The following is a 16717-nucleotide window of genomic DNA, read 5'->3' as shown; positions in this document are numbered from 1 at the left end:
TTTTCAACATTCAAAATTTGTAATTCCCCAAGTAACCTTTCCCATGCAAAGTGGTTGCTGTAGGCAGTAGGGTATATGGTGGAGACAGTCACATCTACTTCAGCATTGACACGTGTGGCTGTCTACTGGCTGTTCAATAATGTGTGTAATAGGATTTCCTGATGTGTCACCTTTCATATTCACTGTCAGTTTCCTTTAGGACATGAATCAAATCTCTGTCTTGGACATTTTTTATTTTTTTTCTTTTCCTGGGTCATTGGGTCAGTACCTCACTTTTTTTCCCTCAGTTTTCTACTTTAAATCAAGTATAATAATACACTTCTGTTTCCACTACTAAATGCTTATCACAGGAGTTTAAGAAAACAAAAAGATTATTTTGAGATACCATTAAGTCTAGCAGATAGAAAAGGAGCAGAAAGATTCATGTTTGTTTCTTAGCATCTTTAGCAATTTTCCTTATGCAGTTTCTTGAAGCTCAGATATGTCTCTAAAGGCAAATTTTACTAAAGGATTTGTCTGTACACTGGGACAAATTAGCCTTAAAACCAGTAAGTCAGGAAGTCTATGTACTTTATTTTTTTCGTTCAATGTTGGGGGTCGCTCCAGACTTTAAATGTGTATCAGATCTGAGAGCTATCACCACCATGTTTCACAAAAAGGTGATTCTGATACTATGTTTTCCTTGTTGTAATGATGAGACCCTCATGTGCTCTCTCTACATCCTAATATCTATTATATTATCTCATAACTTGTGTAACTCAGGTAATTTCAGCCTAACCAATAAATCCTGGAATAAATATATTTACACAATAGTGTTTTTCACTTTGCAAACATGCAAAGTAGCAGGATGGATCAAGCACTAATACAGTGCTCATTAAAATCTGCCAACTTCAGTGTAAATTGGATTAAGGATTTAATATTCTGTAGGCACTTTTCAGTTGATTCGCCAAATGTACTTCTTCCAAAACTGTGTCATACCCAGCGATGTGTTGTTTAGCTGTTAAGACCACACTAGCAATAATGTGAGAATTTAATTTCTTGGTTTTGTTTCATTCTTTATAACACAAATGGAAAGTATGAACAAAGTTTCAGCATTTTTCTCTGATTTTAAGTCTTAACTTCTAATGGAAACCTGCTGTTGCCACCTTCTTTGAACACTTCTTTATGCCACTTTGCTGATCTAGAACAGATTGGACCCACAGTGGTGTATGAGAGCAAACAAATTCTTAAATTGATTTTCTAGGGATTCAAAGATATTTCTCTGGAGAGGTTTATGCATGGAGGAGCTAATGTGACTGGATTTCAGCTGGTAGATTTCAGTACACCAATGGTAACTAAACTGATGCAGCGCTGGAAGAAGCTGGACCAGAGAGAATACCCAGGATCCGAGACCCCACCAAAGGTACTGGATGGTCTGAAGCACTACCAATGATATCACTCAAGTGTTTTTAATTTCTGATTAACATTGCTGAATAAATGAGTAAAGACCTTAATATTTAGGCACAGGGGAAGGCGGCTGATCATACTGTTACTGGCAACTAATTATGCCTGTCCTTGTGACCGTATGATAGAAACACAAGCTGCAACACATTTCGCTGATGTACTTTAATATCTTTTGTCAGTTATTCAACAAATCACCTCTTTACTGACAGGAACTAAAGGTCAAACACTTAACTGACAACTTAATTTCAACCAATTTTACATGAATTAGTCTAATTATCTGGATTCAGAGTGCAGAGCTTTCCGACAGATGAATTCTTCTGTATATGAGATGTAACCACAATTGTAAATTTACTACCCTTAAATTTTAATTTGGAATTTCCTGTAGAAATTCTATCCACCTCAAAACCTAGTGTAGTAATCATTTTCAGTCATGATCTTACAGTCCAATTACATCCCAGTGTTCATCTATCCTAATCCCTCACAGATGGATAACAAAATATTTCTGTCACCTATAATTTTCTTGGCAGGCAAATCAAAGCATAGTTATAAATATGACTTCATCAAAATAGCTCTGTTATTATATGTGCTAATACATATCAGACCTAGTTGAGACTGAGCTACACGGTATATCAGTAGCAGCCTTGGGGTTCCTATTGATAATCCACATCTCCTGATGCAGTAAATTCATCAGAGGACCAGGCTGAAAAAATGTCCCTTTGTTTATGTGGCTCCAAGCTAACGTCTGCTGAAGACTTGCTCTACACATTTAATTTGTCATGCTCTCTACCTAAAGTAGTTACAGTAGTGTAGAAACACAAACTGTCTTAGATAACCTTCCGAGACCCATTTATTCTTCAGTACCCTGTGTTATTCCAAGGGCCAACACAGGTTTGAAGAACATACTCTTGATCATTCTTAACAATTACAATAGCTTTGATTTCTGCTCATTTATCTTTTTCAGTGAGTTACTTTTTTTTTTTTTTTTGAGTAAGTTAGGTGGGTGCCTGAGGCTATTTCCCAATGGATAAGACAACTGGAAAAAAAAGTTTGAGAAGTGACTATCTTCAATTTAATTTGTTTCTTCTGATAATACTTCAGAGGCAGATTTCTCTGCCCTTATGAAATACAGACCTAAAATTGGAATTACTGCAATGTACTCTTCTCAACCCTACATTCATTCCTTAGACAAAATTGCATTTGGTTTTGAGAAGAGTTTCTTTCTGAATGAAAGTGTAGAAACTGCTGTGTAATGCCTAGCTAGAAATAACTGGGAACAGCTGATTTTTGTAAAGATCTACCAACTCTAAAGCAGTGTGTTTGTCCATCCATTTAGTATACATCTGCATTAACATATGATGGAGTACTTGTGATGGCTGAAACTTTCCGTAATCTTAGAAGACAAAAAATTGATATTTCAAGAAGAGGAAATGCTGGTGATTGTCTTGCTAACCCTGCTGCCCCATGGGGTCAAGGAATTGATATGGAGAGGACATTAAAACAGGTAAGGGTAGGCTTTATTCTAGTATTTTTTGTGAATATTAGGTACTAGTTGTACACTATATGATTCGGAAGATGTTATACTCAAGGATATGGGAGAGGGGGAATTTACATGTAAGTTGCCATTTAGAAACAGCTAGGACTGTTCTGGATGTTTTGCTTTATAATTTGGAATGAAGGCAGAGGGGAACTACTATTATTGGAAACTGAAGGCAGAGGGGAACTACTATTATTGGAAACTGTTAGTACTTCTATTAAAATAGCTGGGACTTCCACCACTGAGATGTTGAGCCCATCTGTTGCTCTTTGCATATAACCTGGGTATGCAGATACTGTCATTTGAGGAAAAATGTTTTTCTACCTAATATAAACTTTCTAATATTCTTCTGTCACCTTGAATAAATGTAGAGTTCTTCCAGGAAAATCATATAGGTAGTGTTTTTTTCTTTAAAAAGACATCACCCAGAGCCATTGTTCACTGATGTCAAGATTTTGAATTCCTGATGAATATGGATGCCTAGAAAGTTCCAGATCTCTGTCAAGATGATTAGACTTTCATTTGAATGGGACAGTAAGAAAATAAAAATCCTGCAGTTGAATTTAAATCATTGCAAATGAGCAGGCTCTGCTCAGGAGAAACTGCTGAGGAGAAGTGACTGCTGACAGAGACGGCAGGTCTGTGCCTGGAAGCCAATGTTTCAGTCCTGGAGAAAAATAAGCACAGATACAAATGGTCAAAGGAAAAGAGTAAGTGGTTTAAATCCACATCCTGATTGTTAGGAAGATAAATAAGGCATTTTTATGCTTTGCATATTCTGTGCAGATGCACAGATCAGTAACAATTGTGAGAAGCATGAAGTCAGGCTTCTGTACTAGGTTGGACAACATGACCCTCCAAGTCTGGCCAAAGATACTTCTTGCATGGCTGGATCCTGATACAACTGAAGCTAACAGCATGCTAACAAGGCTATGAAGCTAACAGGCCATGGCTTCTTTGGGATGATGGCCCCAGTCTGGGTATCCTCCAGTGAAGCAGAAAGGAGCTGAAAGAAAGTACAAGTTCTGGTTTCAGCTCTGGGACAGGTGATGGAAAAGTGCCACAGCCGTCTTATGGCTTTGTGTCTGTCCTTCGTCACTGTGAGGCTTTGGAAACACTTCTTTCAAGCCCTGTGCATCTCACCCATCTTCTGTGATAGTGAATTCCTTTGCTGAGACCAAGGTTGTTTTCACAGTTACCTTGATGAGCAGCACATACTAAATTTATACGTTTAATCCACCACCAGAGTGTGAGTTAAAAAAGGTATATAAGTTCAGGCCAAAGATCTTTTATGTTTATTTTACATGATCCAGAATATTCTTCAGTGGTGATGAGAATGGTAAAAAATAACCTTCTCCTTAGAACCTGCAGCTGAAAAGTGTTGAAAACATCGTGGAAGAAGAGAAGGTCCACAGTGTGTCTTTGTTAGCATGTAGACACTGGCATACCTAAGCCTATTTTGAGCATGGTTCGTCAGTAAAAGAGAGTACAAAGGAAAAGTAGCCAACATTTTGGCTTTATAATGCCTCATTCTTCTGTAGTAGTGTTGTTATGGTAATAAATCTTGATATTCATGATGCTTTTTCTTCCATTTTTAGGTTCGAATACAAGGATTGACAGGAAATGTTCAGTTTGACCACTATGGTCGCAGAGTCAACTATACGATGGATGTCTTTGAGCTGAAAAACACAGGCCCCCGGAAGGTAAGTGCTGACAATGTTTACTATCATATAGTTTACTATGGTTAAATAATTAAAGTTACAATAAACTGGATTCTGTATAATTTTTAAAATATATCAAATATATGGTAAAAATGTCTGGTGTAAGCAGATTTAATCTCTGTTTTCTGCTAGATACTATTATTCCATGCAACAAATGGGGAAACAGAAACAACTATGCGTCTTGGAGAGGTGGGATGTCAGACAGGCAGGCAGGCAGGCAGGCATACTGTGTCCAAGCACATCCTCTATGTCTGAATGCACATAGATTATCACTCAGCTCAGTCACTGTGAAAAGATAAGCCTTATGCTTTGTTAGCCCTTCCTCTTTTGTGTTGGAATTTGTCCATTTACCATGTGTAAAATAAATAAAGAGCAGAAAATGTACTCAGGCTCAAGTGTTTTATTTCCTTTGGAGGTACTGTGGGCTGTTTTGTTTGCTAAATCAGAAGAAGAGAAAGTGAGAAGCTGGAGGTGAATAAGAGGATCATGGCTGCTTGAGAAGGGCTGAAGCAATCAGAATCGAATTAAGTAGTCATCCACTGTCAGGCCAGAGGTGACAAGCCCAGTAAATAGTACCCCAGGTGAATTGTCTGTCCCCAGATATATGCTGCAGTGATGAGGAAACAAAGTATTAAATTACAGATCCAGAGCAGAATTACACATCAGGATGCACTAACCGCATATCCCTCTATAGAGCTGTAGACCAAAGCAAAGCACATGCCTGCATATCAGGTGTATTAGTGAAGTTGCCTTTTGAATGTATGACAGATGGCTGAAAAATACATTGGGAAAGATGAATCTGTCTTGCTTCCCTCTTGGGAAGCCCTGTGCCTCCTGCCAGAGAATGTGTCTGACCTTGCTGTCTGCCTGGCTGCGAGCCGCGCTGCCGGCAGCTCAGAGGGTATATGGGTGGCTGGGGCACATCGAAGGCAAGTGGAGAAGTATGACCCCCTCCATGCCCAACACCCAGTTGTACTGGAGGGAAGGCAAAGTGGAAAAGGTGTAGTTCATTAGGTCACAACTTCAGTAACTCATTAGGGAGCTTGCTTAGCAGCAAGCTAACTGTTGAAATCAGCCTTTTGGTCCCATTTCAACATTTCTCATCCATTTTGAGAATGGTGGTTTTGGCTGGCACCACTGCAGGGATGTTCCCACCCCATCTTCTTGCCTGTGATTTGAGAGAGAGGATGGTAGCAAAAAGAGTTATGCCTGTGCTGTGCTACCATTCCAAGGTGATTTTATCTTTTCAGGCATGCTCTCCCTTTTCCTCTCTGCCATTCTCAAGCCATTAGCTGTCTTTGATGTAATAAGCCATAACAATTTTGACAGATCTCTCTACTCACAAGAATTTCTTTCTTATGTATTACTTACATATTTCTTATGTATTACTTATTACATAATATTTATGCATTACTATGTGATCATTGGACCAAGTCTGTGCTCCATCCAGCCTGAAAATCCTCTATAATATATGAGAAATAACTGTACTTAATTGAACTAAGAAGCTTTCACCTTTAATGTCTTCTTCTCATATCCTACGTAACATGACTTATGAATCACCCAGCAGTATCTTTTCAGGACTAGCCTTTCCAGTCAGAGTAACATGTGCCTCTAATCTTTAGAAGAGTGATTTTTGTTGCCCACAATTTTAGGGATGTGAAAAGAGTATTACAAAACTGCACAGCCAGTGAGAAGCAGACTTCCATATAGTGCAGTCAAATGGGATACAATAACCCATGCTCCTATTAGTTTCATTTATGCTAAATTTTGTATTTGGTTCTTGTCTACAGAATGATACCATCAAGATTAAAAACAAAACAAAAAAGTAAACAAAGCATGTATGTATACATGTACATGCACAAGACATTCTGATTTGGCTCCTTAGTCCCAACTCCGTCAAACAAAATGAAAACTGATTATCAAAATTTAAAGTATTCTGTCTTTACTGGGTTGGGGACTTCAGCAGAAGCACCTCAGTGGTTGCTACAAGGTGCACAAGCCTTCAGAAATTACACTATTAATTTAAAAAAAAAAATTGACAAATTTACTTTGAGGCAGATATTTTTGCAATATGATTTTCTAAAAGATAAATGCAGCTTCTCTATAAGTGGGTGCAACCGCTAGAAAGTCCAATGGAAATCTGTATTGAATTGGATTTACCTATATAATCACTGAATTCAGTCTTATCCTTTTAGGAGTTTTATCCCTGAGCCTTTGAGATTTTATAGATGAGCATATTGTATTTTAGTGTTCTCAGAGTCATTGTGAACCTATATACTCATGCATGTGTCATATATTTCTTGTATATTTATTTAGTAATCCAGTTCCAGAGTTACTTTAGTGCAAATTTGAGATGCACACATGCATACTCACACCCATGCTCACAGGCTAACGTTCCTTTAAAAATGCCTACCATCCCTCAGAAATATCCTTTATCTCTGGCCATATTTTGATATGGTACTTAGTTTTATAACACACTGCATCATTCATTTTCTGCTTTCCTTCTGAACTTCCCAGCAGTGAGGAACTGTATGGTAAACAATCACTCACGGTTATAATGAGCTTCCCAAACTGCCAGGTTTCAGTGTACATGTTCTGCCTTTAGCTGGTCACAGTTCTTGACAGAAACTTGACATTTTCAGTTATCAATTGTATCTGCGAATCTATGGTTGTCTGGATGAAAAAGAATATTTGTTAGCAGTGTATCCTACTAGGAAGAAAACCTGCCTCTCTACTGTATTAGCAATGCTGAAACTTCTGTTAGATGCAGACACCTAAATCAAGGCTTGTATGTTGTTATAGCAATTGCAAAGAGAAAAGGAACAAGCCAACTAAATGTACCAAAAGTTTGGCATTGAAAGGGTTTGTGCCTATTTGCTTCACTAATAGAAAACAAAACAGTCACTCATACTCTCATACTTACTCACTCATATCCAGTTACCCTATGTATTTGGAATTCTCACAAATGCATATTCACTGCTGTGATAAGTGTGTCTGTGCACTGCCCTAGGGACTTCTAAAATGACTTGCCCCTCCATAAATTAATTTTAGAAAGGAAATGAATGAAATATTAAACATAAGGAATGGTTTAAGAATACACAGGATTCTTTAATGCATGTGAAACCAGGAACTAAAACCACTCCCCAGCACTTCTAGACTCTTACTGCATCACTGCATTGCTTTGAACAAGATTAGCCACATTTCATGGAGGCATAATCCTATGTGAAAGTGAAGTTTAGTCTGGGTTCTGCAAAAATGTTAAAAAATATATTGGCTACATAATTGATCTGATCATTCAGCCAGTTTGCATCACGCTGAAGTCTTTTCATCCAAGGCACAGACTGTTCTTTGGCACTGACAGTTACACTGGAGCTTTAGCCAGACTCCACTTTCCTCTAAAATTCCCTTTCCTCTTCTAGTAAGATGGACAAGGAATTCCTTTCTCCCAGCTCTTGATCTCATGAACTCCAGTTAATCAAGGCAGGAAGGGAGAGTCACTGCTGACTAGTCCCCAGGTGCCTCTAAAAAGTGAGCTATGCCAGCTTGAATTGCACAACTTTGATAGGAACCCTTTAAAATCACTGCCACTGCCTGCAACTTTCCTGGGGAAAAGGATCAGTTGCTTCATTCATTAGGGTCTCAGCAACCTGGAGAGCCCCTTTGGGTGGGACTAGAGTTCTACTGCCACTTTTGCTCTCGTGACTGCTCTTAGAGCTGGCTCAGAGGAACAGCACTGAGCTGTTCCCAGCAGCCTTGTCAGAAGGTCCACAGACAGCCATGATCTAGGTGCAAAAAAAGAGTCTGGAAAGAAGGTGTCTGCTAGTGAGCCACAGGCTGGATGTGAGACAGCAGCTTCAGCAAAGGAGTGGCCAAGAAGGCCAACAGCATCCTGGCTTGTATAAGAAGCAGTGTGGCCAGCAGGTCTAGGGAAGTGGTTGTCCCCCTGTACTCGGCTCTGGTGAGGCCGCACCTCAAGTACTGTGTTCAGTTTTGGGCCCCTCGCTAAAAGAAGGACATGGAGGTGCTCGAGCGAGTCCAGAGAAGGGCAACGAAGCTGGTGTGGGGTCTGGAGAACAAGTCTTGCAAAGAGCGGCTGAGGGAGCTGGGGTTGTTTAGCCTGGAGAAGAGGAGGCTCAGGGGAGACCTCATCACTCTCTATAGGTACCTTAAAGGAGGCTGTAGCGAGGTGGGGGTTGGTCTATTCTCCCAAGTGCCTGGTGACAGGACAAGGGAGAATGGGCTAAAGTTGTGTCAGGGGAGGTTTAGGTTGGATAGTAGGAAGAACTTCTTTACTGAAAGGGTTGTTAGGCATTGGAATGGGCTGCCCAGGGAAGTGGTTGAGTCACCATCCCTGGAGGTCTTTAAGAGACGTTTAGATGTAGAGCTTAGTGATATGGTTTAGTGGAGGACTTGTTAGTGTTAGGTCAGAGGTCGGACTAGGTGATCTTGGAGGTCTCTTCCAACCTAGATGATTCTGTGATTCTGTGATTCTGTGACCTGTGTCTGGCATACTGAAAGGCCAGGTGGGAAGGCGGAATTAGGTAACTCCAAGTAAGAGCGAGACATGGGACCACCATCATGAACTGCTTACCATTTCAGAGACTGCTCCCTCGTACAGACGTTGAAGATAGTGTCACCACATGTAGTAAGGAGCTGGGTGTGTTCTGAGATTCAGACTGGGCAGGAGTTACAAAAGTAGTGAAGTATTTTAAGGTTAAGGTCTCAAATCTTTTAGCTACCCAAAGACATAGTACATAGACTATGGGATTATTTATTTATTTATTTATTTATTTATTTATTTGGAGGGGCAGAGGTTTTAAGTTTTAATTGAGTAGCTCCCAAACACATCAATGAAGGTTTGAGGGGGAATCACCTTTTTTCAGGCTGCCTTCATCCCATCTGCTCTTACAGCAAGCAAACAGCCCTGGGACCTCCCAGGAAAGGATGCTGGCTCATGTCTTGTACCCAACAGCATCACTACCAGTGCAGAGGGCACAGCTGAAGGCTGTACTGAATTCCAGAGGTGTGCACTGCAAAGAGCAGTGTGTGTATGTATGTAAGGGGAGGGCTTCTGATTACAGGCATACCTTTTTTTTTTTTTTTTTTCCTCCTTGGGAATGCAAGAATGAGTGAACCAAACCTGGCTCCAGAGTATTTCAGCACCAGCAATGAACAAAGGCAGGTATTTCCCCTAAAGGTTGCTCTGGGAAGGGTTGTGGCTCTCTAAATGTAGCCAGGGAGACTAAAACATTGTTTGTTTCACCTCTCTTGGCACTTAGCAGAGAACCTTTCAGACTGCAGTCATGTTCATCATGCTTTAGTGTGGGGAAAGACAAGCACTTTTCTAGGTGGGATGCATATCCTGCATGGGCTGAGTCGCTCTCTGGTGGTGCCATCTCTCCACTGAGTATAAAGAAAGTTTTAACAGCTGGACTTGCAGGTGCCAAAGGTCAGTGTCAGTGGAATAAGCCTGGTGTAATCCCTGTAATATTTTCAATTATACAGGATGTAGGGTTACCTGCTGTAAATTATATTCATTTCATTTTGCAGGTTGGTTACTGGAACGACATGGATAAATTAGTTCTGATTCAGCATGAACCTACACTTGGAAATGACACTTCAGCCATTGAGAATAGAACAGTAGTTGTCACTACAATTTTGGTAAGGTATTTTTGTTCTGTTCTGTTTTGTTTTTTTTATATTGGTGTGTGACACAACCTCCTTTCTAGTTATAGTGTTATTTAGTCTGCCATTTCCTAGGTTAGTGGGAGGGTGAGAGCCATGTATCTTAATTATCTTGATTGTCATATCTGTTCAGAGGTTTTTTGGTATACATTTAAAATCACAATTCACTTGATATCAGGTTTTAAAAAATAAGTTACAGTTAATTTTTTTGCTTCATTTAGTCTTTTCATTTTTTTTACTATAGTAATTCTCAGAAATATACTTGAATTCTTTCAACCTCTGATTGATAAATCTTGACTCGTAAGAAACTGGAAGAAAAAACTAAAACCTCTAAATGACAGAACTGAGCAGAAGGCATACAATGAGAAGTCTGTAATGCCAGTATCCCTTTTGTTGATACTTTATAAATTCAAAGTTGGCTGTAGTAGGAACTAACATTCCAAGCATCTATCAGCTAATCAAAACTGGTTTATCTGCTTTTACTTGTGAATGGAAAAGAGGAATTTAGTAGATACATTTGAACATATTTCTAAAATATTTATTAAGTACTTTGGTACAATTTTCCATTTCATTAAAATCTAAATAAATTTGGGGTTTGATTTTTCAGTGTTCTGTACATAATTGGTGTTTTTAAAGAGTGGTTGCAGATGAAGAAGAATGCAGTTGTTTCATTAATTTACATTTTTAATACACAGTTTTTCAAAATACTTTTTCTTCCAAAACTGTATTTAAAAAAAATATATTTAACAATTTTGACTCTGAAGTCAGACATGCCCTTTTAAGCTGATGTTTGTCAAAGCTAACTGGCAAAGGCTGACCTTTACCTGACCGCTTTTAAGATTTTACATCTCGGTTCACTGCCCTTTTCACCCGCTTCATTTAGACAAGACATTTTAACCCTTTAGGATAAGCTGTTTCGCAGATGGGAAGGAATATTCTGTATGTGTGGTTAAGCAATGATTTTCTAATTTAATACAGAGTTGAAAATAATCCAAAAGAAAGTGTCAAGACATTTTCTTACTCAAAAATATGGTTAGTTACCAGATTTTCAGCAGTGTATCAGCATTTATACATTAAATATGTCTTAACAAGTCTCCTGTTGAAGATTATCATTCCAGGATACAAACCAGCCAAACTATTCCTACTGTACAGGAATTCAGAGTGTAACTCCTAACCAAATTGTGTAACTTTTTTTTTTATTACTATTTGCATGGGACATTTTAAATATATGTATCTTTTTCCTAAAAAAAAAAAAAGACTTGGTGATGGAAAAAAAAAAATGTACTTCAGTACAGTCCTCCTCTTTTCAGCCTCTGATGAAGAATCCTATTTTAAGAAATTGATCAAGGAAGAAAAGAGTCCCAAGATGCTGCGAACATTCCTAACTAAGGCTCAAGTATTAACCACCAGTCTAGTAGCATTGAGCTAATTTTTCCATATGGATTACTGTTCCTCTGACTGGATGACCAGGCACTGAACCACCAAGAAAAGTTCTGTGACTAATCTGAAATGTCTAGAACAGATGACGTTACCCTTCAACTTTGCCAAGCTGAGAAGAGAACGATGTGAATAACAAGCTTTCAGTCGAAATTTTCCTCTCTTACCAATCCTGATACCCTTGACTGAAGCTACCATACATGAGTACTGTAATTTCCATAAATAGCTCCAAGCTTAGGAGAAATGAGTAAAAAATAATAATGAAAAGTAATATAAAAGGTTCCTGTTTGCCAGAAAGGAAGAAAAAAAAAAAAAAAAGGAAACAAGAAAGCTTTTAAAATGTGTTATCTTGCCTGTCCTGTTTGCATTGAAGCATTTTGATGTGCATAATAAACATTATCTTCAGAAGAACTTTTCAGTCCCTGTATTGAAAGGACTGGTGGGATCATATTCAAAACCAAAAAGCTGAATTAATATTCCAAAGCATGGCCTATGTTTATGCAGCATGTCATTTTGGGATAAATACAATTATTTGAAAGCAGCACTGCTTCTTGACCAAAAGTGTCCCCTTTCAATGTTTTGAAATCACAGTGCAAGAGAAATATATCAGAATTTGGTTTGAATAAGAATATATGGTGAATTCTGCCTTAAGGTAGTCATGCATATCTCCCATTGTCCAAACTGGGAGCTGCCCACATGATTCTGAAGGCAGATCACAGCCATGATTCTTAATATTGGCCTGCCAGGGCAATGGATTTAGCATTCAGAAGCATATGATCACACACACACACAAAGATATATTTAACTAGTGTAACTTTCGGAACATTGCTATTTTGCTCTTCTCTGTATTACAGTCATGTTGCAAATGCCAGACAAAGAGTTTTTGACCTCTTCACTGCCCTCTTCACATTGAAGGGAAGTTGAACCTTTTTAAATGACATGTAATTTTGGTTGCATGCATATTTTCCAACATCAAACTGAAAAGCTTCTGCAGCCAGTGCTGTCAGGCTTTTCAGTCTTCAAAGACAGGTGTCAAGACAGAGTAAGAAAACTTCACAAGTTTTCAGCATGGCTCACTTTAATTTTTGCCTGAAGCCAAATAGCACAAGTTGGTTTGCCTGCTCTTTCTTCAGTTTTTATGTATCTATGCTTAATTTGCTGTAATGTGGCTGTATGGCTATTGCATTATAAAGAATTAGCTCTGCACTCAAAGAACCTAATACAGTGTTTTCTACTTGGTAAAATGTTATCTTCATTTGTAAAGTAGTGAGAGCATGTAGAATATATTTTACAGCTTTGGTTTAGCACGTAGGCACTCATCCTTCCTCCAGCTAGCAAGTGGTGAAGGAGCAGCTCAGTGAAGGGAGGCAGCATGGGCAGCTGTCATGCATTAATATACCAGCTGCCACATAGACCTGGCTTTTATAGCTCCTGGGAGAGCCCTGTGTCCTGCACTTTATGTGATGTGCATCCTTCTGCACGTCTGGGCCTCTCAGAAAGGGCAGATGCTCTACCTATGTGCAGAAGTGTTCCTCCCAGAGGCTCCAGCTTGGTGCACTGTAGGCTCATATATGACTGGAGAAGGAACACTGTGTGCAACCCTCCTCTAACAGTAAGGCAAATAGTGCGCTATCCATCTGAGAAAAGTGATTGTTGCTTTTTAGCAAGTTGAGAAATACAATGGCAAGATGTTGAACATAGGGGAGTAGGCTGAGATGACTCCTCCAAACTCTCTAATCCATTTCATGATACAGACAACTCTGTACCTACTCTCAGACTGCAAAACCTAAAGTTCATAAAAATCCTTTAGAACCAAAGCTTTGACATACAGTGAGCTGTGTCTGCATTGTGGCTTCCAGCTTAGTATTTTAATAAGATATTCTTGGTGTTTGTTGGCAGACTAAGCTTCAAACGCAGAATCCCATTCAAGACTGTGCCACCTAAAAGTAGATTTCTTTACAGAGGGTCTTGATCGAGTTGCCCGCTTAAAAGTACCCGGTGACATTTATGATGCTCTAGGATATACTGCGTACCCATTGCTAACACCAGCAGGATGACACTTTCCTGCCTGTCTTATGCTATATATGACCAATCCATGTGGATGTCTCAGCTATTGTATGTTGTTTCACAACGTACAGTTATTCCCTAAGTATGTAAGCTTTCACCAAAGTTAAAGATTTAGAAATTGATTCAGTTATCCATAGTTAGATGGATAGCACTGAGGATATCAGAGCCATCCAGAAAGAGGTAGCAGAAAGGACCTGCAGAATGCCACTTAGAGGTCAAGCAGGCTACCTTAGGGCACCTAAGATAACAGACACCTCCATTAGATGACTAAATATCACACTTTTGTTTTGACTGATATACACTTGCCCGAGTCTTACCACAAAAATTTTAACTTTGACTTTCTTTTTCATAATAGAAAAAATATTTTCTTTCAGTAAAAAATGTATTGATTAAATTCTTTAGTAGACTGGAGGAAAAAAAAATGTTTGTTGCATGACAATAATAAAGATTTCAAACTGAATCCTGGACACTTTATTCAGAAAAAAAAAAAATGACAAAACAAAACCAAAAACCTATTCCATTGACTCATTGACTTCCACAGATATTTTTTTTTTCAGAATAAAGTGTAATAATGTGTGCCACCCATGTTTTAGAAATGAGACACTTTCTTGCACAAATATTTGTCACTTTCACAAATTATTTTTACAGTGCTTAAAGATTTCGAAATTAACTTCTTTACAGTAGGCAAGCCATTCATAGATCTGTTTGATATTTGGATTAGTTACTTTCTCCAGCTTCCCTTATAGTATGAATCATCAGTTGTGAGCATTTTACTGTACACATGAATTTGTGAGAATGTGGTGGAATGATTTGTTTACATCTATAAAGGTAATTGTTGCAGACAACAACTTGTATTTACAAATGTTAAGTATTGTTATAAAATTGTGAATTATTTAAGTAAAGCTTTCACCATTTCAAATATCTGTTCCGTGCTAGTCATTGATCATTTCAATGTGGACTTTTCTTTGATTCACTACCCCATAGAATATTATTAAACAGCTGAAATCTTGCAAGTATTGTGGTGTTAAGCCTCACTCAGCAGTAAGTCAAATCTGTGTTTTCCATCAGTAAGTTAAGAGTTTATAGCTCAAAAATGTAGTAAATAAAATTTTAGTGGTAAGAAGTAATATTTTTAGTAGAGAATAGGCTATAACTGGAAACGGTGAAAACCCCTGCTACTGTTTTCAGCTATTTCAGCTGATCTAATAAATGATAATAGCTCTCCATAGATATCTTGCATCTCTCTTATCTTTACACTACCATTACCACTAGTTTAGAAAATGCTATTGTGATAGACTATACAGAAAATAAAACATCTTTTTTTCAGTGACACAGACAGAAAGTAACATCAAGATATGGCTGAGTACATACCATTGATCTATTCAGATGTTTCATAACTTTGCAATATGACCTTGCAAGTTCATCCATATAAGTTGCTTGTTAGCAAACCAGTAAAACTTGCCTTTCGGTGTCCTGATGTCATTGTAATGAATTCTGCACACTTCATTAGTTTGAAACACTCCCAAAGTCTGAAATGGTCAGAATTGAAATTAGTGTTGCTATCTGAATTTTCTTGTAAACAATCTTTATCAGAAATCCACATTCAGTCCCATCCACATTCCCCCATCAAATCCTACTTGAAGAATACATCACTCATTATTTGGCACAACAATTAAATAAACTGTTATTTATTCTTTATAAAGTAGGCAGGAGGGAAAGGACAGTGCAGTAAGCAGGAAGTAATATGTGTTCCCACAATTTTAATTGGATTGCTTCACACTGGCAGATTACATTCAATTGCAGCTTCTTTTAAAGCAGCCCCAGCAAGAAGTACTACCTCAGTCTATAATCGATTCACATTGTAAACGATGTTCTTTGCTGTATTTTGCTCTAAATCAGTGATATCGGGGTGGGTAGAAAGAGAAATGGGAGGGGAGAGAACCACTGTGGTTCCTCCAAGTCTCTCAAACGATCCCTGCCCGAACCCAGGTTTTCTCAGTCCTCTGTCACTGGTCCCTCCACTGGATGGGGTTGCCCCTACTAGCACCCATGGGGAATGGTGCTGGACCCTGCTGTTACCCTTCTCAGTGTTCCCTCAAAGAACTTGGGGTGAGGCAGGATGAAGTTTATTTATCCATTAACAGGAAAAATAAGGCATCTGTCACTTCGCTTTGTTCTGCAGAGGCAATTGGAGTGCTTTTTTGTAGAAGCCCTATCGATGAGGTGCAGGCAGCAGCACAGTGTGGGTTTTGGGACAAGGAGCAGGTTGACCTGGCCTCCTCTGAACCTGACTGTTTCCATTCGCTCTCCAGAATTATTTTTTGACATGACTTTAATCAAATGCCTTTGGTCTGGGACTTAGGAGAAACGCTGAATCAGAAGAGCTTGCAGTTGCTAACTCTGGTCATTGGAAAATAAAATGACTTTTAAGGTGCAGCAAGCAAACATAACTGAAGCTTGTAAGAGCCCACAGATTCGGAATGTTGGACAGGACATGGCTGTACTTCTAGCTAGTGCTTGGCTGGATCACAGAACATACTATTTTCCTCCTCTATTTTTAACCAGTTTTGTGGAGTAGCGTATGTAGAAAGACCCAGATTTTGCTTTTCCTCTCACGGGAACAACAACCCTATGTGAGTGAGGACCATTTCATAGGCGTGCCCAAAACACTTCCCAAAATCAAGATCTACTGCAAAGAGAGGGCAGGACATGTTATCTTTGCTCTTCTCTCTCCCTTACCCTGGAACACAGATAGTTAAGATTGAGCTCATTTGACTGGGGATAGGAATACAAAGTGGTGTGGGCTATTGTTAATATTCAGCAGTTTTCT

At 38.8% G+C, this 16717-nt stretch overlaps 1 protein-coding gene across 8 annotated transcripts in view; it reads left to right on the top strand.

Moving 5' to 3' along the window:
* Nucleotides 1-16717, top strand: part of GRIA4 (glutamate ionotropic receptor AMPA type subunit 4) — a 225517-nt gene that overhangs the window by 150447 nt on the left and 58353 nt on the right. For 7 of the 8 annotated variants that reach the window (XM_040544140.1, XM_040544136.1, XM_040544137.1 and 4 more), the window contains exons 6-9: nt 1244-1402; nt 2777-2944; nt 4576-4680; nt 10249-10359. In XM_040544140.1, coding sequence (XP_040400074.1) covers nt 1244-1402; nt 2777-2944; nt 4576-4680; nt 10249-10359 — 543 coding nt within the window. Of the gene's footprint in view, nt 1-1243; nt 1403-2776; nt 2945-4575; nt 4681-10248; nt 10360-11693; nt 12203-16717 lie in introns of those variants that run through there. The other variant, XM_040544143.1, reaches the window with a different exon arrangement.

This window comes from Cygnus olor, chromosome 1 (assembly GCF_009769625.2).
Source record: "Cygnus olor isolate bCygOlo1 chromosome 1, bCygOlo1.pri.v2, whole genome shotgun sequence".
Classification (NCBI taxonomy): domain Eukaryota; kingdom Metazoa; phylum Chordata; class Aves; order Anseriformes; family Anatidae; genus Cygnus; species Cygnus olor.
The sequence above is the reverse complement of the archived record's forward strand: the minus strand, read 5'-3'. Positions and strand labels throughout refer to the sequence as shown.